Consider the following 21,466-nt stretch of genomic DNA (forward strand, 5'->3'; position numbering starts at 1 on the left):
CTGGACTGGGCAAGGCTCTTATTAGTGTCTCATCTGGTGTGCTACAACTGTTATCCCAAAAACAGGATTCTTTACTTGGTGTGCATACAAAAGAGCCAAATCCATCACATCGAGATGAGGCACAGCCTATCACAGAGTTGCACAAGTCTGGATATTGGAATAAAGCTAGCATGCTAGAAAGAAAAGTAACAGCTGTCACACACAAAATATTATCATCACATTCATGCATTAAAGAACTAAATTACTCATGATCTTCTGTATAATCACAAAACGCACATTTTGAGTCCATGGATTCTCATGATTTAACAGTCTATGAACTTACTGTACCATATAACAGACAAAGACCTATTAAACTGTAGTATGCTTAAACAAATACCTACAAAGAAAACAGGTTAATAAGGAAAAGTATCTCACAGCATTCAGCAAGTTTTCTATGACTTGTGTGTTATCAGTTAACTCTCTCCCAGCTTGTTGAAGTTCAAACCATTCCGCCTGTAAAACTGTCTGAAATGATTCAATGATCTCTTGTAGAGTTTTATTTTTGTCCTGCTCTTCTCGCTTTAGAAACAACAAAGTGTTATACTTCAAGGTTCTATTCTCCAGACACTTTTCTCAATCATCGAACGTACACAGCAGCCACCATTTATTACTATATTTCACAAGATCTTCCTTCCTCATATTTCCAAGTGCTTTCCTATGTTCTAAAACACCTCCCAATACTAATTTCTTAGGAACATGACTGAAAACAGTCATTTCTGATCCCATCTCGTAAGTAAAAACCATGAGAAGAGGGAGGGAGGAGGGGGAAGCACGGAGCAGCTTGCAGCACGAGTGGGAAAAGTGGGGAGAAGGCTTACAGTGCACTTATACAAACAATATCACAAAGAAACAAATGTAACAACAACCAGTTAAACAATTAACTCACATTCCTGACAAGCTGCTTGATTTTCAGAAAGGCAATACACAGGAGCAGGTATTCCGTCATCTTCTGGTGGTTGTTATGGTTTGTAAGTAACTGGAAAGGCGAAAGAAAAATCACCGTGCTCCATAGCCTTTTCACGGCATTTTTGCATTACCCCTTTGTGTTCTGCTGTCTTAGTCATGAAGGGGTTACTGTGTGCTGTATAAGCATCATTAAAATCAGGCAAAGGAGGTGCTGAGGGCAGAGTTTTAGACTCCTGACCCAGCTCCACACAAATTCCGGCCTTATCTTTACACAGCTGTGATGGCATTAATGATGGATATAAAACTGACTCTTTTTTGAGATCTACAGAGCCTGACTCAAAAGGATGACTGCTGTCAAGACTCAAATCTCTAGCAACATTCTCATTTGTGTTTTTCTGTCCATCCTCCCCTGTTTGCCCTTGCAGTATGTGCTCTGCCAACCGCAATTGCGATAGTGCAGAGTATACAAATCTCCAGGTAATATGTAAACTATTGGGAACTGAATTCTTTTGTGCATGTAGCTGTTCCCTGACCTGTTTCCAAATTTTACTGTCAAACGTCCCCTCACTCGGAAACCAAGCACAATGTTCTTTCACCCATACCAGGAGCGAAGCTACCTGCTTCTCAGACATATGATACCCAGAAGAATGTAATAGCTGCAATAAAACCTGCAAATACAATTTATGTTCCTGAGAAGTGGCTTGCCCTATACTAACGCAATCCCGCAGCTCTCTCATTCAACGAGGACTGCTTATCCCTATCTATACCATAGGGATTAATGTGGCCACAAATAAAATTTACTCACCTGTCGGATTGCGTGGTCGCCGCCAAACACACTGCTCGATGAAGAGCTTCCAGGGGTCACACACTCACACAGGGCACCATTTGTGGCGATTAGGAACGACGCATACCAGGACGCAGACAGAAATTCACGCAGAGGCAGAGATCTTGTTCAGGAAGGAGCGCAGAGCCTGGCCAAGCAGAGAGCTGACCTAGGCCTAGGCTGCCTTCTTTATTCACCATTGACAATTTATAGGATTTACAGGTATGGGCCAGGACTAAGATGTTTACAAAAAGGTGTTTTTCCACTAATTGTTATTAAGAACACACTAAACTCATGTGATATTTGTCTCACTTGTTTTTCCACTCATTCACAGACCAGGCCCAAGGACATTCACACATCCCATGGACTTGGGGACGGTTATCCGGCCCAAGATACCGTTCTCACGAGTCTGGCCTATAACGTTTTACAATTATGAGAAACGTACTTCAAAGTAATCTGTCCAAGGCCCTTTATATGTTATTATGTTAGTATTATGTCTTTGACTGTCCAAATGGTCATGTTAGTATTGATCTTCCTTTATCATCCATGTGCGGCTGGAACCGCACATCTTGCTTTCCCACATTTTACTTTCCAACACACGACGAGGCTGGTGGGTGGAGTGGTCTTCAGGATGGTTGGTTCCCTGCCAGTGCTGGTATAGATGAGCCTCTTTATAGCCTTCTGGGTTGCCTGTTTGCATAATTTTTTCTGTGGTCTTTTGAGGAGGTGTTATTGTGAAAAGATAGAAGAGTCCGGGGTTGGGGGGGCAGGGGGGGTATGACTGTGAAAGACAGACAAGTTTTGGGCCATCTTGAAAGGTCTCAGCTTTTCCCTTTGTGCCATGCCGGACGTATTAGAAGATGGAGCTCCTCCAGCACATCCCCCACCTCCTACTGTCAGCCAGGCAGCCTTTGTCTGTGGCTCCTCAGCTTGTTGTTGGTATGTAAATCGCAATTCACCTTATCCTGAGTGTCCCATCTCCTGCTACTAGGCCACAATGTTTGAGGCATGATTCTTTTCAGTCTCTGACAATGTCCCATCTCCTGTGGCTGGAGGAACTGGTTTTGCCACAATGTTTGAGACATAATTTTTTCAGTCTCTGACAAGGAGAAATCTACCAGCCCCACATGCATAACTTTTCTTTTTCGGGGATATTTGACCTCTTTGGTATATTTCTACCACTCATGTATTCTGCATTGTAATCCCTAGGGAGAAAAATGTATGACTAAGACCTATTTTTTTTTAAACTCCCACCTTTGATGAGTTGTTGTCAATGTTTAAAGCAAGACAACAATAATCCGTGGCAGATGCCCTCTGTTAATCCCTCCCACCATAAAAGGTGATAGAAAGATAAGGAAGACACCAAGCTGGGAGGAATGGCTGACACACCAGAAGGCTGTGCCGCCATCCAGCGAGACCTGGAAAGGCTGGAGAGTTGGGTGGGGAGAAATGTAATGAAATATAACAAGGGCAAGTGCAGAGTCTTGCATCTGGGTAGGAAAAACCCCAGGTTCCAGTATAAGTTGAGGAATGACCTATTAGAGAGCAGTGTAGGGGAAAGGGACCTGGGGGTCCTGGTGGACAGCAGGATGACCATGAGCCAGCACTGTGCCCTTGTGGCCAAGAAGGCCAATGGCATCCTGGGGTGTATTAGAAGGGGGGTGGTTAGTAGGTCAAGAGAGGTTCTCCTTCCCCTCTACTCTGCCCTGGTGAGACCACACCTGGAATATTGTGTACAGTTCTGGGCCCTTCAGTTCAAGAAGGACAGGGAACTGCTGGAGAGAGTCCAGCATAGGGCAACCAAGATGATTAAGGGAGTGGAGCATCTCCCTTATGAGGAAAGGCTGAGGGAGCTGGGTCTCTTTAGCTTGGAGAAGAGGAGACTGAGGGGGGACCTCATTAATGTTTACAAATATATAAAGGGTGAGTGCCATGAGGATGGAGCCAGGCTCTTCTCAGTGACAACCAATGGTAGTGTTAGAATTCAAGACACATAACCACAGGTGCAGTTATATGCGGTGCTTTATTTCAGCGCTGGGAAACCAGGGGTTCGCACCCAAAGCTGGTTCCAGCAACTGATTCAGACTACACTATATTTATACAATTTGGTCACATACATATTCATTACAATTCTTGACAACCATTAGCATATTCCACACCTATTCTAACACAAACTGTCTATCTAAGCGATGCTAAGTAACATTTGCATGTTTCAGTTATTTCTAAGTTACCTGTTTTAAAAGAATATGTCATAAATCTATGTCAATTTTAAGAATAGGGTATGGTTTAAGTTACCTGTTTTAAAAGAATATGTCATAAATCTATGTCAATTTTAAGAATAGGGTATGGTTATATAAAATCATGCTTGAATGCACATTCTGAACCTGGATACAGCATCAAAGCCAAGAATCTTGGATACGGTCTACAAAATCAAAACACAGCCCACAAAATTCAATTCAACTAGAACATTTCCCCCCTTTGAAAATGCTTTTCTATTCCTAGACAATGCATTTTCACTACATTATGTTTTCCTTATAAGCTGGAGGTTTGTCAAAAGTGGGTCTGCTAAGAACAGTAAAGATGCGGTCATTCCTGGCGTTTGATTGACTTATTTGATGCTTAATACAAGCATAAAGCAAAAAGAAAAGAGCAACTATAATGGCAAGCAAAAATAAACTCTCCAATAACGAATGTACCCATCCTCCCAGGTTCAGGTTCAATTTGCCTAGCAAGGCCCCAACCCAGCTCTGCTCTACATCTTGTTTTTCCGCTTGCAGTTCTTTTTCTGTTTGGGTTAATTGGGAAATATCTTTTTCCACTTCAGAGGTTACATTTGGGATATGAATGCAGCAATGATCAACCCTATCTTTTAAATACCCACAAACCCCATTTTCTTTTAGCAACATTATGTCAAGTGCCATTCTGTTCTGCAAAGTCATTTTGGTCGTAGCTTGCAATTGTATACTGAATTCTCGAAAACCCTTTTTGGTTACCCTTGCCAATCGATCCATCTGTCCAATTAATCTGTCAATCATTTCTCTGTTTCTATAGGCTGCGATTGGTGCAAAGAAAGATTCTAATGCCCAGCCGAATCTAACACTACCCGATGGTTCGTGCCACACATCATCTTCATCTATCTCTCATTTGTGCCTAACTTGTAGGAGTTCTTGCCTATTCTTCAAGGGTGACCTTTTCCAAATGGGACATAGGGTTGGTAACCCCAAAGTAACCTCCCTTACAGGTCCTGCTATCGGTAAATGTGTTGTCCAGGTTCCATCACTTAAGGCCCAAACCAAATGTCCCACACTACCTATAGTTCCTCTACAATCTATCTTATCTCCATCAATGCCTATTTTGATTGCTTCCTTTGGATCCAATTGTTTCTGACAAATGCAACCTGCGATTACTGCAACTTTAATAATGGACAGAGGTATTTCTCTCACATCTGTCTGGCAGGTCATTACTCGAGAGCAATTCCACCACGGTACTGTTACTCCTCTTGTTACATTGGTCCATCGTATACACCATGGAAATGCTTCACTATATTGATATTGCTGTACTATACTCAACGTCCACATGATATCCCATGATTCAGTTATGTTCTGATTATCCTGATCTTTACATTCCCAATAGGCTCGCTCAACCTTTTCGTATACTGTTTTGGCAGTCCACCTTTCATACGTGCAATACCCAATATTATGAAATCGCCCTATCTTTATAAATTTTGCTCCTGGCAACTTTAAGCAGTCATCTCTTTTTATCATGGCCTTCTCAACAAGCTCTTTTGTTCACTGTTCAATTGGTACTTGCTCTATTTTAGTATGGGACTCACACACTATCTTACCAGTCTTGTTTATTTCCGGTAAGGTCGTAGATATTATTCCCCACTGTACTGGGTCTTTGAATGATTTCGGGATGGGAAGACAAGCAGTGATGCTAGTGGCATTTTGAGTTCGTGCAAAAATCTCGAATTAGTCCTATCATCAGATTCTCTGCCTGATTCTGTGCACTCTGCACTACTTGTGGCATTCGAGTATCGTCACTATCTCCTATAGCCCTTCGTGTTTTACATAATTGTTCTCCAGTGACTTTGCAAATCAGTGTGGCATACAGTCCGGATACATAAGCTACTATAAAAACACAACAGTAACAAAAGTTAGACATCCTGCGTTGTGATTTTAAGTGTGGTTGGACCCACCAATTGTGATTGCCACAGTTTTGGGACTTTCACAGTATCACAGTATCACAGTATGTTTGGGATTGGAAGGGACCTCAAAAGATCATCTAGTCCAATCCCCCTGCTGGAGCAGGAACGCCTAGGTGAGGTCGCACAGGAACATGTCCAGGCGGCTTTTGAATGTCTCCAGAGAAGGAGACTCCACAACCTCCCTGGGCAGCCTGTTCCAGTGCTCTGTCACCCTCACTGAGAAGAAGTTTTTTCTCAAATTTAAGCGGAACCTCTTGTGTTCCAGCTTGATCCCATTACCCCTTGTCCTATCATTGTTTGCCACCGAGAAGAGCCTGGCTCCATCCTCATGGCACTCACCCTTTATATATTTATAAACATTAATGAGGTTCCCCCTTAGTCTCCTCTTCTCCAAACTAAAGAGCCCCAGCTCCCTCAGCCTTTCTTCATAAGGGAGGTGCTCCACTCCCTTAATCATCTTGGTTGCCCTACGCTGGACCCTCTCCAGCAGTTCCCTGTCCTTCTTGAACTGTGGGGCCCAGAACTGGACACAATATTCCAGGTGAGGTCTCACCAGGGCGGAGTAGAGGGGAAGGATGACCTCTCTCGATCTACTAGCCACCCCCCTTCTAATACACCCCAGGATGCCATTGGCCTTCCTGGCCACAAGGGCACAGTGCTGGCTCATGGTCATCCTGTTGTCCACCAGGACCCCCAGGTCCCTTTCCCCTACACTGCTCTCTAATATGTAATTTCCCAACCTATACTGGAACCTGGGGTTGTTCCTGCCCAGATGCAGGACTCTACACTTTCCCTTGTTAAATTTCATTAGGTTATTCCCCGCCCAACTCTCCAGCCTGTCCAGGTCCCGCTGGATGGCAGCACAGCCTTCTGGCGTGTCAGCCGCTCCTCCCAGCTTAGTGTCATCAGCAAACTTGCTGATAGTACACTCTATTCCCTCGTCTAAATCGTTAATGAATATATTGAATAATATTGGCCCCAGTACTGACCCCTGAGGCACTCCACTAGGTACTGGCCTCCAACTAGACTCCGCACCACTGACTACCACTCTCTGGCTTCTCTCCTTAAGCCAGTTTGCAACCCACCTCACTACTCTATTGTCTAGACCACACCTCCTCAACTTAGCTGTGAGGATGCTGTGGGAGACTGTGTCAAAGGCTTTACTGAAGTCAAGGTAGACCACATCCACCGCTCTGCCATCATCCATCCACCTTGTTACATTCTCATAAAAGGCTATGAGGTTGGTCAAGCACGACTTACCCTTGGTAAAGCCATGCTGACTGCCCCTAATAACCCTCTTATCCTTGATATGCCTTGAGATGGCACCAAGGATAAGCTGTTCCATTACTTTCCCAGGGACAGAGGTGAGGCTGACTGGTCTATAATTACCCGGGTCCTCCTTCTTGCCCTTTTTGAAGACTGGAGTGACATTTGCTTTCCTCCAATCCTCGGGCACCTCCCCCGTTTCCCAAGACATGGCAAAGATGATGGAGAGCGGTCCAGCAATGACTTCAGCCAGCTCCCTCAGCACCCGCGGATGCATCCCATCTGGACCCATGGATTTATGGATGTCCAGACTATTTAATTGCTCCCTAACCCAGTCCTCATCGACTAAAGCAAACTCCTCTATTGACCTGGCTTCATCCGGGGTCTCAGGGGTACAGGGCTCCCCAGGACAGCCTCCAGCAGAGTAGACAGAGACAAAGAAGGCATTCAGTAATTCTGCCTTCTCTGTATCTTCTGCCACCAGGGCACCCACCCCGTTCATCAGTGGGCCTACATTGCCTCTGGTATTAGTTTTATCTGCTATGTATTTGAAAAAGTTCTTTTTGCTGTCCTTGACCCCTCTTGCCAGCTGTAATTCTAAGGAGGCCTTGGCTATCCTAGCTGCCTTCCTACATCCTCTAACAGCAGCCTTATATTCTTCCCAAGTGGCCAGCCCCTGCTTCCACAACCTGTAAACTCTCCTCTTCTGCTTGAGCATACTCAACAGATCCCTATTCAACCATGCAGGCCTCCTGGCTCCCTTCCTTGACTTCCTTCGTGTGGGGATGCTCTGATCCTGAGCGTGGAAGAAGCAATCTCTGAATGCAATCCAGCTATCTTGGGCCCCTTTTCCTTCAAGCAGTCTTGCCCATGGGATTTCCCCCAGCAATTGCTTGAAAAGGCCAAAGTTAGCCCTGCTAAAGTCCAGGGTTGCAATTCTACTTGCTATTCTGTTCCTGCCACCCAAGATGCTGAACTCCACCATCTCGTGGTCACTGCAACCCAGGCAGCCCTCAACCCTTACTGCTTCGACCAGACCCTCCTTGTTAGTGAGGATGAGATCCAGCAGTGCACCTCTCCTAGTCGGCTCCTCCACCATCTGCATGAGGAAGTTATCATCAATGCACTGGAGGAACCTCCTGGACTGTGGCTGGCTGGCTGAATGGTCCTTCCAGCAAACATCAGGGAAGTTAAAATCCCCCACAACAACCAGGGCCTGTGACTGTGAGGCCACTCTCAGCTGCCCATAGAAGGCCTCATCAACTTCCTCAGCCTGATCTGGTGGCCTGTAACAGACGCCCACAACAGTGTCACCCCTGCCAGCCTGTCCCTTGATCCTGACCCATACACTCTCAACTCGCTCGTCATCCACTCCTGGGCAGAATTTAGTACATTGTAGTTGCTCTCTCACATAGAGAGCAACTCCACCACCACACCTGGCTGGCCTGTCTTTCCTGAAAAGGGCATAGCCATCCATGACCACATTCCAGTCATGTGAACTGTCCCACCATGTTTCCGTAATTGCCACCAGATCATAATCTCCCGACCGAACATAGGATTCTAACTCCTCCTGCTTATTCCCCATGCTGCGCGCATTGGTGTACAGGCATTTCAGGGAGCGAACTGAGCACACCAATTTCTCCCTTGGGGCATAGGAGGCCACCCGGTCCTCATCAGTTTTAGAATGCTGCCCCACTGGGACAAGCCCAGCTACAACCCCATCTCCCTTTGAGCCTAGTTTAAAGCTCTCCAGATGAGCCCAGCTAATTCCTGCCCCAGCATCCTTTTGCCCCTGCGAGATAAACCTTTCCCACTTGACACTGTCCGGACTGGTGACTTATAAACCCAACCATTATCAAAAAATCCAAAGCCCTGTCTGTAGCACCAGTCTTGGAGCTAACCATTAAGAGACTGAATTTTGCTTTTCCATCCCACATCCTCCCTTGAAGATGGAAGGAGTGAAGAGAAGATCACTTGAGCCCCTGAGTCTTTCACCATCCTTCCCAAGACCTTGAAGTCGTTCTTCATTCCCCTCAGACTACGGGAAGCAGCTTCCTCTCCATCTGTCTGGAAGACCAGCAGCAGATAGTAGTCTGTCGGGTGCACCAGTTTGGGGAGCTCTCTAGCAATATCCTTGATCCGGCCTCCAGGTAGACTACAAACTTCCCTAAGATGAGGGTCAACCCTGCATATTGGGCCCTCTGTTCCTTTCAGAAGGGAATTTCCTATTACAATCACCCTTCTTTCTTTCTTATCAGAGGCAGTCTTAAGTTGTGAAGTCAACCGCCTCTTCCTATGTGATCTTGTAGGCAGGCTTGGCACCACCTCCTCACCTACCTCTTCTTCAAGATCCAGGGCCTCAAACCTATTACGGAGGGGCACCTGGGGAGACAAAGCAGGCAGGGAGGGGGGCTGCCCGTGACGCCAAACCGGAATACACTTCCAACCCTCGTCGTCTTTTAGGTCCCCTGCCTCTGCTCGACAGCAACAAGGGCGGGGCCGTCTCAGGACTTCCGCCTCTGTCCGAGAGGGCAGGAGGTCCATCTCCTTTTGGGGGGTACCTCCCTGGGACCTTGCCGACTGGCCCATCAGGGTGTTACTCCACCAGTCGATCTCCCTTTCGCACTCCCTGATGGTTCTCAATCTCTCAACCTCCTCCTTAAGTTTCACAACCATGTCAAGCAGGTCTTGCACCTGCTCACACCTCACACAGGTGGAGAGCTTCTTCACTCGGGTGTAATGTATCCAGGAGTCTATTTCAGCAACCTTGATTGCGGTAAATGTACTTAAAAGTACTTGATAAGGTCCGTCCCAACGTTCTTTTAAAGGATCTTCTCTCCAAGTCTTTATATACACCGTGTCTCCAGGCTCTATATCATGTACCGGATTCTCAAGTGCTAGTGGGCGATTCCACACTAATACGGATCTGAGTCGATTCAATGTCCTGCCGAGAGACAACACATAATTGTACACATCTTGATTACCTTTTACATGTACACTTGGATTCGGATCAGGTGCTTCATATGGTTTGCCATACAGACTTACCGACATTCCACTCCTAGTTTTAATCCTAATTCGCAATAACGCTATTGGTAAGGCCTGGGGCCATTGAATTTTTGCTTCCTGGCAAATTTTGCTAAGTTGTCGTTTTAACGTCTGATTCATTTTCTCCACCTGGCCACTAGACTGGGGTCTCCACGGGGTATGTAATTCCCATTTAATTCCCAAACATCTACTGACTTCCTTTACCACTTGAGCAACAAAATGCGGTCCCCTATCAGATGATATTCCCAATGGTACTCCAAATCTAGGAATTATTTCCTTCAGTAACTATTTTACAGTTTCTTGTGCCTGGTTGGTGCAACAAGGGAAGGCTTCTGGCCATCCTGAAAAGGTGCATACCCCAACTAACAGATATCTGAATCCTCGAGTTTTGGGGAGTTCCACATAATCTATTTGCCAACAATCCCCTGGTTGTACACCTGTCCTAATTTTTCCCATATCTACTTTTCTTTTAACTAAAGGATTATTTCTCAAGCAAATTTCACACTTAGCTGTGATAGATTTTGCCATTGTTAACATCTGGACCGAGATAATTTGTTTTCTTAGATAAGTTACCAATGCTTCTGCACCCCAATGACACTTCTGGTGCTCCGCCTGAAGTATCCCTCTCATAATTGTGATTGGCACCACAATTTGTCCGTTGGTGGTTACATACCATCCAGAATTATCCTTGACAGCTTTTACTAGTCTTGCCAATTTCTCATCTTCTGTAGAATATTCAGGTGCCTCTGAAGGTGTAGGAAATAAATCAATTGCTCTTACCTTTTGGGAGACAAGACCCACCATCATCCAGACTCGTCGTGCCACTGATCGGGCTGTTTGATCAGCAAGTCGGTTTCCTTCAATAATTGTTGATGTCCCACTCTGATGAGCTTTACAGTGCATGATGGCAACTAGTGATGGCTTTTGAACGGCATTAATCAAGTTCAATATTTCTTTTTGGTACTTGATGTTTGTTCCTTGGGAGGAGAGTAGTCCACGCTCTTTCCAAAGAGCTCCATGTACATGAACAACCCCGAATGCATATTTTGAGTCAGTCCAAATATTGACCCTTTTGTCCTCACTGAGCTCTAATGCCCTAGTTAGGGCTATCAACTCAGCTTTCTGTGCTGATGTGTTTGGTGGCAGGGATTTAGCTTCAATTACTGTTTTGGCAGTAGTAATCGCGTATCCTGCATACCGCACTCCGCTTTCCACAAAACTACTGCCGTCAGTAAAAAGCTCCCAATCCGTCTTCTCCAATGGGGTATCTTTCAAGTCAGGCCGACTTGCGTGGGTATATTCAATGACCTCCACACAATCATGATCCAGATTTTCTTCTTCAGTCTCTGCGCTTAAAAACACAGCTGGATTCATTAGGTTAGTTGTTTTTAGGATAACATCATCCTGCTCTGTCAAAATTGCCTGATATTTCATCATTCTACTTGGGGAAAGCCAATGGCCCCCCTTTTGTTCCAATACAGTAGTCACCATGTGGGATACAAACACTTTGATCTTTTTCCCCATAGTCAGTTTCCGGACTTCCTGAATTAATATCACGGTAGCAGCCACCGCCCGCAAGCACACCGGCCATCCAGCACTTACCGGGTCAAGTTGTTTAGAGAAATAACCTACGGGCCTTTTCCAAGATCCCAGCCGTTGGGTTAATACCCCTAGAGCAAGTCTCTGTCGTTCATGTACAAATAACTGGAAGTCTTTACTCAAATCAGGTAGGCCCAAAGCAGGCGCTTGCATTAAGGCCTGTTTCAATTTTTGAAAAGCTTCTTGTTGTGGTCTTTCCCACACCAAGGTCTTATTCTTCTGTGCCTCGTATAAAGGTTTGGCAATAAGTCTATAGTCCATGATGCAGAGCCTGCACCATCCTGCCATTCCTAGAAAAGATCTTAATTCATGTAAGTTACGCGGTTCTGAGATCGCACAGATAGCATGTACACGGTTTATACCTAGTCTTCGCTGTCCTTGAGAAAGCTCGTATTCTAGATAGATCACAGTTGTGGATGCAATCTGAGCTTTATTTTTTGACACTTTATATCCATTCATTCCTAATTGATTCAATATTTCAGTTGTTACCTGAATGCAAAGTTCTTGGGTTTCAGCAGCAATCAGAATATCATCCACATATTGCAGCAACAAATACCATTGTCGAGGAATTCCGATATGGCCTCTTGTAGTCCACTCCTCAAGCTCTTTGGCTAGTTGATTTCCGAAGATAGTTGGACTATTCTTAAATCCTTGTGGAAGGCGTGTCCAGGTTAACTGGGCCTTTCTCCCGTTGTGTGGATTCTCCCATTCGAAAGCAAATAGCTTTTTACTTTCCTGGTCAAGGGGTATGCAGAAGAAGGCATCTTTTAAATCAAGTACTGTAAACCATTTATATTTCTCTTTCACAGATGTTAACAAGATATACGGATTTGCAGCTACTGGATGTATGTCCTTAGTGATCTGGTTTATTGCTCGTAAGTCTTGGACTAGTCGATAGCTACCATCAGGTTTCTTTACTGGAAAAATTGGAGTATTGTATTCTGATTCACATTCTTCTAGAATTCCATATTTCAAAAATTTCTCAATTAAAGATACTATTCCTAATCTGGCTTCCAATTTCAATGGGTACTGTCTTAATCGTACCGGTTCAGCACCTTCCTTCAGCTCTACTTTCACAGGTTTAGCTGCCTTTGACTTCCCAGGTATGTCAGTTTCCCATACCGTGGGAATCACTGCATCTTCTATTGCCTGTGGTATTTTTACAATTGGATTTTCCTTTAATAGTAAAATTTGTCCTACCTTTGACTCCGGAACTTTCATTACCAAATTTCCATCCTCAAATGTTATTGTGGCATCTAATTTAGTCAGCAAATCTCGTCCTAAAAGAGAAACTGGACAATCTGGAACATATAAGAACTTGTGGGTTAGCTCCTTTTCTCCAAAACACAAATCCAAAGGTTGCAGGAATGGCCGTACTTCCTCCTTCCCTGTGGCACCAACAATTGTTGTAGCTTTGTGACCCACCACCCCCTGTAAGGAATTTAATACAGAGTAAGTAGCCCCCGTGTCTATTAAAAATCTTACATCCCGGTCTCCCACTTTTATTGTCACTAAGGGCTCCTTATTCTGGGTTTTCACTTCCGTGCCTTCATATAGTCAGCTGTTGTTACTGTATTCCCCTAACACCATAGTCTGTACCGCATTTCCCGTCGCATCGGACATCTGACCCACGGGGCTCCTAGCCGGGCATTCATTTTTCCAGTGTCTTTCTTGCTTACAATAAGCACATTGATTTATGCCAAGCCTCATGAGGGGTCTCAGGGGAGTTCCTTGGGCACTCCACGAACCACGTCCCCGACCTCCTCCTCTACTTTTTCCAGCTCCCCTACCCCGGACCCCTACTCCCCTGCCTTGTCCCTGGATCAAAGCCAACAAATTTTGCTGGTGGCGTCTCGATTGTTCTTTTTCTCTATTATTATAAACTTTCCAAGCTGTTTCTAACATTACGTCCAGATCCCTTAATTGTGCACCCTCTAATTTCTGCAGCTTCTTTCGAATGTCATCTTGAGATTGCCCTAAGAAAATTAGAGCCAACTGAATTTTTGCTTGTTCCGTTTCTATGTCTAAATCCGTATATCTTTTGGCAGCTTCTTTCAATCTTTCTAAAAAGGCTGAGGGAGACTCATTCTTTTCCTGCCTTACATTATACAATTTCGACCAATTCATTTGCTTCGGCATAGCAGTTTGAACGCCAATCAATAACCAATCCTGATACCTCTGGAGACGGCATAACCCGCCTCCTGTATTATAATTCCATCGGGGATCTTCCTTTGGAAAATTCTCATCAACATTCCCCTCTACTCTCCCATTCCGGATATCTTCTCTCACCTTATCCCTTGCAGCCCGTATAACCATATCCTTTTCTGTAGAATCCATTAATGTATCTAGAATGACTTGTAAATCATCCCAATCAGGATTCTGCGTCTTAATTATCATCTTAATCACTTTTGCAACCTTATCTGGGTTTTCCCGATAAGGGCCAGCCGACTGCTTCCAGATCACTAAATCCCCCGGCGAAAACGGGACTTTTACATAGACTGGTTCCCCCCCAACACCTACCGCCTGCCGCAGGGGTGCTATCACATTTGATAATCCTCCCCCCTTTTGCGCTTCCTTTTCTTTTTCTCTGTTTCTAGTTCGGTGAGATATTGGGGTTACAGTTATTCCTTTTACACCGGCTATTGCCTCCTTTTCATCACTTGATTCGTCATCACTATCAACGGGAAGGACAGGCGCGGAGGGTCTAATTGGTACCCCTTCCTCAGAAGGCGCAACATCAAAACATAGTAAATCCGTCTTTGAATCATTACCACTGCTATTTTCTACAGCCAAACACGTCATGCATTTCTTTTCCGTTGTGCATCCCGTACACTTATTATTGCTGTTACCTTGCACTAACATTAACCCACAGCCCTCTCTCCAATCATGCTTTTGCTCGAGATAGAAGAAGAGATCGACGTATGGGACTTCATCCCATTTGCCCTCTCTCTGACAAAACCTCATTAATTCACCAATAATTTCATGGTTCAAAGTGCCCTCCGGCGGCCACTGTACTTCATTTGGTAATTTATACTCAGGCCACCAATGAGTGCAATACTCAATTAACTTCTTTTTATGCATAGACTGTCCAAACCCAGCCTCTTTCCAGTGTTTCAATAAACAATTCAACGGCGATACCTTTGAATCAGACATATCAACACAGAAAGATAACACAAGTAACTTTACCAGAACAACAGTAAACACGGATCAGATCACCGATTTCAACAGTGAATACAGACTAAATCACCAGAACTACAGACCAGGTGCTGAGCAGCACAAATAACCAGACCAGGTGCACAAAAATAACCAGACCAGATGCCGAACCTGCAGAGGTTTCCCTCTGTCTAACGGTCGGCTGCCTAGGCGATACCCCAGGAGCTCCCTGCCCAACCAAGCGTGGCTTTCGCCGCGTCTGACCGGCAGTCTACCAGATGCCTGACCAACAGGCTACCAGACCAAAACCAGACCAAGCAGGTACCCAACAATCCAAATAAAGCACCTTCTTACCAGTCAGAGGTCCGTCATGAGCAGCAGAGGTTCGGTCGCGTCCGATGCGCTCCCCAAGAATACCTCAGTGCTAGCTGGAGCAGGATCAAGACGCGATCCGCCTCAGCAATGCTCGCGAGGTCCCATCTGGGTCGCCAAAAATGTTAGCATTCAAGACACATAACCACAGGTGCAGTTATATGCGGTGCTTTATTTCAGCGCTGGGAAACCAGGGGTTCGCACCCAAAGCTGGTTCCAGCAACTGATTCAGACTACACTATATTTATACAATTTGGTCACATACATATTCATTACAATTCTTGACAACCATTAGCATATTCCACACCTATTCTAACACAAACTGTCTATCTAAGCGATGCTAAGTAACATTCACATGTTTCAGTTATTTCTAAGTTACCTGTTTTAAAAGAATATGTCATAAATCTATGTCAATTTTAAGAATAGGGTGTGGTTTAAGTTACCTGTTTTAAAAGAATATGTCATAAATCTATGTCAATTTTAAGAATAGGGTATGGTTATATAAAATCATGCTTGAATGCACATTCTGAACCTGGATACAGCATCAAAGCCAAGAATCTTGGATACGGTCTACAGAATCAAAACACAGCCCACAAAATTCAATTCAACTATAACAGTAGGACAAGGGGTAATGGTTCAAACTGGAACACAAGAGGTTCCACTTAAATTTGAGAAGAAACTTCTTCTCAGTAAGGGTAACAGAACACTGGAACAGGCTTCCCAGGGAGGTTGTGGAGTCTCCTTCTCTGGAGACATTCAAAACCCACCTGGACACTTTCCTGTGTAGCCTCATCTAAGTGTTCCTGCTCCAACAGGGGGATTGGACTAGATGATCTTTCAAGGTCCCTTCCAATCTTTAACATTCTGTGATTCTGTGCAGAAGGACTTCAAGTTAAATAGAGTTTTACAAGTTGGAAAAGTTTTAAAGGCTTTACTAATGCTACTAATAAATAGAGAAGGGTTGGACTCAATGATCTCTGAGGTCTTTTCCAACCCAGTCGATTCTGTGATTCTGTGATACAAAATATACAAAATCAATCTTGAATGCTCGATATGGAGTTGGTGTCACTTCAGTGGCAGCTGAGCTAGAAGCTGGCTTGGCTCCAGCAGCTGCAGGGCAGGCTCCCAAAAGTCATGGGTGGGACTTCACAGCAAACTGGAAACTGGATTTCAAGGATGCAGGGCCTCGGGCCTAGCATCACAGGCACTGGTGACAGACAGGGTCCTCTCTAGATGCCGGCCATGGTTGAAGAGGGAGGAGACCCTCGTGATCACCCTCTTATATAGGGGGTATGACAACTATGGGATGGAATACTCAGTTGGTCAGTTTTAGTCACCTGTTCCGTCTGCCTCTCCTTCCAAATATGTCCTGTTATCAGTTAATCTTGATTACCATAGCAATAAATCTAAACATGAGCTTCTTCAGCATTTGGTTGGTCATCAGCACCAAGTACAGTGTCTGAGAAAAATATGCAGGCACTTAGAAGGCACTTACCTGAGAGGAAAATTCACTGAAAGAGAAACTGGTCTTGTTTTTAACAAAACCAGGACAGTTGTACAGTAAATTTTCATTAGGAAGGAGATTCCTAAAAACTAAGTGTTATGTGCTTTAAACAGGGTATTACATATTGAGGCTGTTCCTGATGTCTGCTCCTTACTCAGATGAAACACTCATTGAGTCCAGTCATTACAGAAGTATGTAAGTGTGTGTGGAGAATAAACTATCCAGGGAGTAACAAATAGGCAATCCTACTAAATAGAGATATGAAGTATGTTTGTCTTTGTACATATATCAGGATGTATGTTTGCTTGGAGAAGAAAAAGTAATGGGGAATTATTATGTTGGTTTACCATTGTTTATAGAGATGGTGTATTCTTAATCAAAATTATCAAAACCAAATAACAATGATGATCCTTGCTAGTATCAAGACCATATTACAGGCACATACACAGGGAAATATGGAAATCGCAAGGACAGCAACTGGTTACTCTTTTCCAGATATTCCCCAGACAGGTTGCTTTATCAACATTTATCCAAATTTTGTTTCCTTCCCCATGAATTGTAGGTCTCCACTTAAAGGCAGACCAGACTTCACTTCATAGTAACTTGGAGAGTTCTGCCTGTAACGTGATGATTAAAAGGAAACTGGCAGCTGTTGACAGTGTTGCAATGCCGACTCCAGTATTATCTCTCCTACCTTCATCGTCAGCAACATCTGAAGCAGGTAATGTTGTTTCCCTCCTTCCCATCTATTTCTTCCCCATCTTCTTCCTTCTGGCATGGCACTGAACAATATGTGCTTGTACTGTTTTCCCTGATTGGAGAAGTAGCTGCAAATGTGCATATCTAATGTGTTTTTTCTGACACTTTCTTATCATGATCAAATCTGGGCATATTAAATCTATTTTATTCATGTACCACCACTTGTGCAGTAATGAGGACACAAGTAGCACCAGCCCGTATGGTCTAGCAGGGACTCTGAAGCAAGACTCTTGGGTTCCTTTTTCAGCCCCGTTGTTCATTTATTTGAATGTTCCCATCCCTGTAGCATGAACAGGCCGAATACACAGTAAATACCTAAAGAACAGCTAAGATTTCTTTCTGCATACTTCAGTGATTTTAGCATAATATTCTATCTCGCAAATGTGAAATCGACTGGGGCAATGAATACTGATTTAAAATATATCAGAATAAATATGTTTTTCAATCAACTTATATTTTGTGTGTCTATTCTGAATCAGATCAAAAAGGTGATAGCTTTATACAGTCAGAAATTGAACCAAGTAATTCAGGCATCATCATGACTTTTCTTCAACATGGATAGAGAAGTTAGTCTTGCATTGTGTCTTAATTTCCAGTGAATAGGGAACCCACAGTACATTACCCTACATGCAGCCTTTAGGAGTTTCATAGTCTTGTCAAACTTTTGACTTCACATTCACAAAAAATGTATTTGTATCACTGAGTTATGGAATGATTACATATTTAATTATGCAACTGAAAGTGCTGTTTCAGTGCACTCCTTTTGATTTTCCTCTAATTTCCTGAATAATAGTGAAAACAAGGGATCTATGCTGTAAAGCAGCCTCTATAAAGCTAATTTTTTATGTAAAAAAATCAGGATTCTCCATTTAGCCTTTAATACTTCCCTGTATATAAACTAAGGACAGATTTTTAATGCAGCAGAGAATGAAAGCACACAAATATTTTACAATCAATTTCAAGATGAAAGTATATGCTTGACTGCATAGTTCATTCTTTCCATTTTCAGAAGTCTGATTAAATTGATGGTTTATCTGTAGCCCAAATGTTTAAATAATTTAATGGAAATGGAAAGAAACTGTTAATGGGAAAACAGGACAGTGCTATGGGTTATCTGTAATTTATACGGAGCTCTTTGAAAATTCCTCCGTTCAAATCAAGTCGACAAACTTAGCCCAGCTGTTGAACAGTTTTCTCCGTGCTGTGTTCTGGCAAGTGGCCTTGGGCAACTCCGAAGGTATGGAGAATGACAGGCAGTAAGAAGGATCTTTAGTGCTGCAGACATAACGAAACCATCCAGAACAAAGTTAGGGAAGTGATAGAGAACTTCCAAGGGGTCTGATCTTCCTGGGCTCACCCCCTCATTCAACAGCTCTGTGCTGGAGCAAGTCCTCCAACTTGCTTTAAGCTGCCCTTCAAAAAAAATACATTTTTGGCAGAGATTTCTGTCTTGGAATCTATTTTCAGTGTCATATTAATCTGTTGTGACTTCCTCGCATGGCCTGTGACCGTTTCAATTTGTGTCTGTCTGTGAGAAGGAGCCTCACTGCACCTGTGTACCCCAGGGAGGGGAGAAACACCAGGCCTCCATGTGCCTAATTTTAAATGTGTAAAGCTGTATTTTAAGACTAACATTGGTCCTTGCTTGTTTGGGGCAGCTAGGTGAGGTTGTATGAAGAGTGGAAAAAGGATAAAGGAAAAGTATAAAAGCCTGTGCTGTGTCAAGTATTTATAGTTTCTCTTCACTTTGGACTGGATTATGCCAAATAGCTTCAGGTCTTCATGGAGGCAGCACATGGCCATGTAGCCTAGGGAGGTGTAGCATGATAACTGTGCCCAGCCAGCAAAGTGTCCCCCCCACATCCCCAGCACCTAGAGGTTGCCATCATGTTGCATCATCTCTGTAGGAGCATATTCCCTTTTCATATGCCTGTGTGAAGACATAGTATTACTATTCCCCACTTCCTCTTCAGCTCTTTTTATATTAATTCTGCCAGAAAAAGCAAGATGAAAATCTTTCTCCGAAAGCAAGATTTTCATGTGCAAACAGCAAAGTATGTGCAGGAAGAGAAAAAAGCCTAAAAACAATGCAGACCAACCTGGGTCCAGTGTTGGGCAGGGTCTGTCTGGATAAAATGGAAAAGATTAGTACTTAGCTTTGGTTTTCAGCTGAGTAGTATATCATATGACAATATAGCAAAATATTTAATATAAAAGATTTCTCACCAAGAGCTTCCAGATAAGTTGATAAAACCTAATGGCTCTCACTTCAATAGTGGTTTATTTTGGCAGATCTCCCTGATATTTTGTCATATGCACACCTCATCAAATCTTCTCCCTGCAGGCCCATCAAACTCTTTTCCTCATAGTCTCCCTACACAGGAGGAAGATCTCCCTAGAATCAGATGTCCCTCACTCTTAATAGTCAAAATAATATTGGGTTTTCTAATATCTCCTTTAGAAAGCTTGACTTGAAAGCATATTACTTATTCAGTACATGCATTCTGACTTTTGGCAAACTATGTAACACAACTCTTAGTGAGTGACGAGAGAGTGAGGAGCACACCAGCAGTTACAGTAAATTCTGCTGCGAAGCACAGATCAAGGAGAGAAGAGGGGCAGATCCAGTGCCAGGCAAATCCACGGACGTGCAGAGGAACCTCCCAGAAACTGGCTGATCTCATGAGAGAGGCTGATGTGGTGGGGGGTTTGCCAGGAGCTTTAAATGGCCCCTAGGGAGCACAGGCGACCAGGAGTGAAGCAAACAAGGCCAGAAAACAAGGGTGAGGCAGTTAGCGTGGCAGTTCGCGTGGAAGGGCGAGCAGCAAGAACAACCGGGGAGGACCCTACCACTTCAAACAGAGGCTATGACCTGCTAGCACAGAGCTAAGTACAGCAGAAGACATGGTATCCACCCGGAGAAGAGCAGTAGCTTCAGCATCCCTCAAGGTCCCTCTGGCTGTAAGAACTGATGCAGCCACCCAAACTGAGCTTGGGAGGGAAGATGCAGTTGCCAAGTCCCAGGCTGCAGAGTGTGACCAAGTTTCTGCTTGGGGACAGATGGCAGCAGTGAGCTCACCTGTGGGCAATGTGCCCAAGTGAAGAAGCTGCTCAGCCTGGTCACAGAGCTTCAAGAGGAGGTGTCCAGGCTGAGGAGCATCAGGGAGTCAGAAAAGGACACTGACTGGTGGACTCACACTCTAACATCCCTGAGGCAGGAGCAGAAGCCAATCACAGAACCAGAGGCAAAGGACCCCCTACCCTCTCACCACCAGGCTGAAAGGGGAGACCCAGCAGATGGGGGAGAGTGGAAACAGGTTACCCCTTGGGGCAGCAGGCGAACACACCCTCAGCCTGCCTCACCTTTCCAGGTGCCTGTACACAACAGGCATGAGGCCCTGGAATTGGTTGGGCAGCAGATAATGCTGCTGCTGAAGACCCTTCTAGGAAGGAGGGTTCTCGAGGCAACACATACCCGGGTAATGAGGTGGACTGTGAACTGGATGAAAGAAATAAGCCAGAGAGTTGTGGTCAATGGAGCAGAGTCTAGTTGGAGGCCTGTATCTAGTGGAGGCCCTCAAGGGTCAGTATTGGGACCAGTACTATTCAATATATTCATCAATGACTTGGATGAGGGAATAGAGTGTACTGTCAGCAAGTTTGCTGATGACACGAAGCTGGGAGGAGTGGCTGACACGTCAGAAGGCTGTGCTGCCATCCAGCAAGACCTGGACAGGCTGGAGAGTTGGGTGGGGAAAAATGTAATGAAATATAACAAGGGCAAGTATAAAGT

General features: G+C 44.3%; 1 protein-coding gene across 1 annotated transcript in view; it reads left to right on the forward strand.

The window, feature by feature from the left end:
- The window catches only part of LOC102083899 (SET-binding protein), a 311,256-nt gene that overhangs the window by 276,191 nt on the left and 13,599 nt on the right, over positions 1-21,466 (forward strand). Inside the window, 1 exon segment of the mRNA XM_065045110.1 lies at positions 17,477-17,635. Coding sequence (XP_064901182.1) covers positions 17,477-17,635 — 159 coding nt within the window.

The sequence above is a fragment of the Columba livia genome, chromosome W (assembly GCF_036013475.1).
Source record: "Columba livia isolate bColLiv1 breed racing homer chromosome W, bColLiv1.pat.W.v2, whole genome shotgun sequence".
NCBI lineage: Eukaryota > Metazoa > Chordata > Aves > Columbiformes > Columbidae > Columba > Columba livia.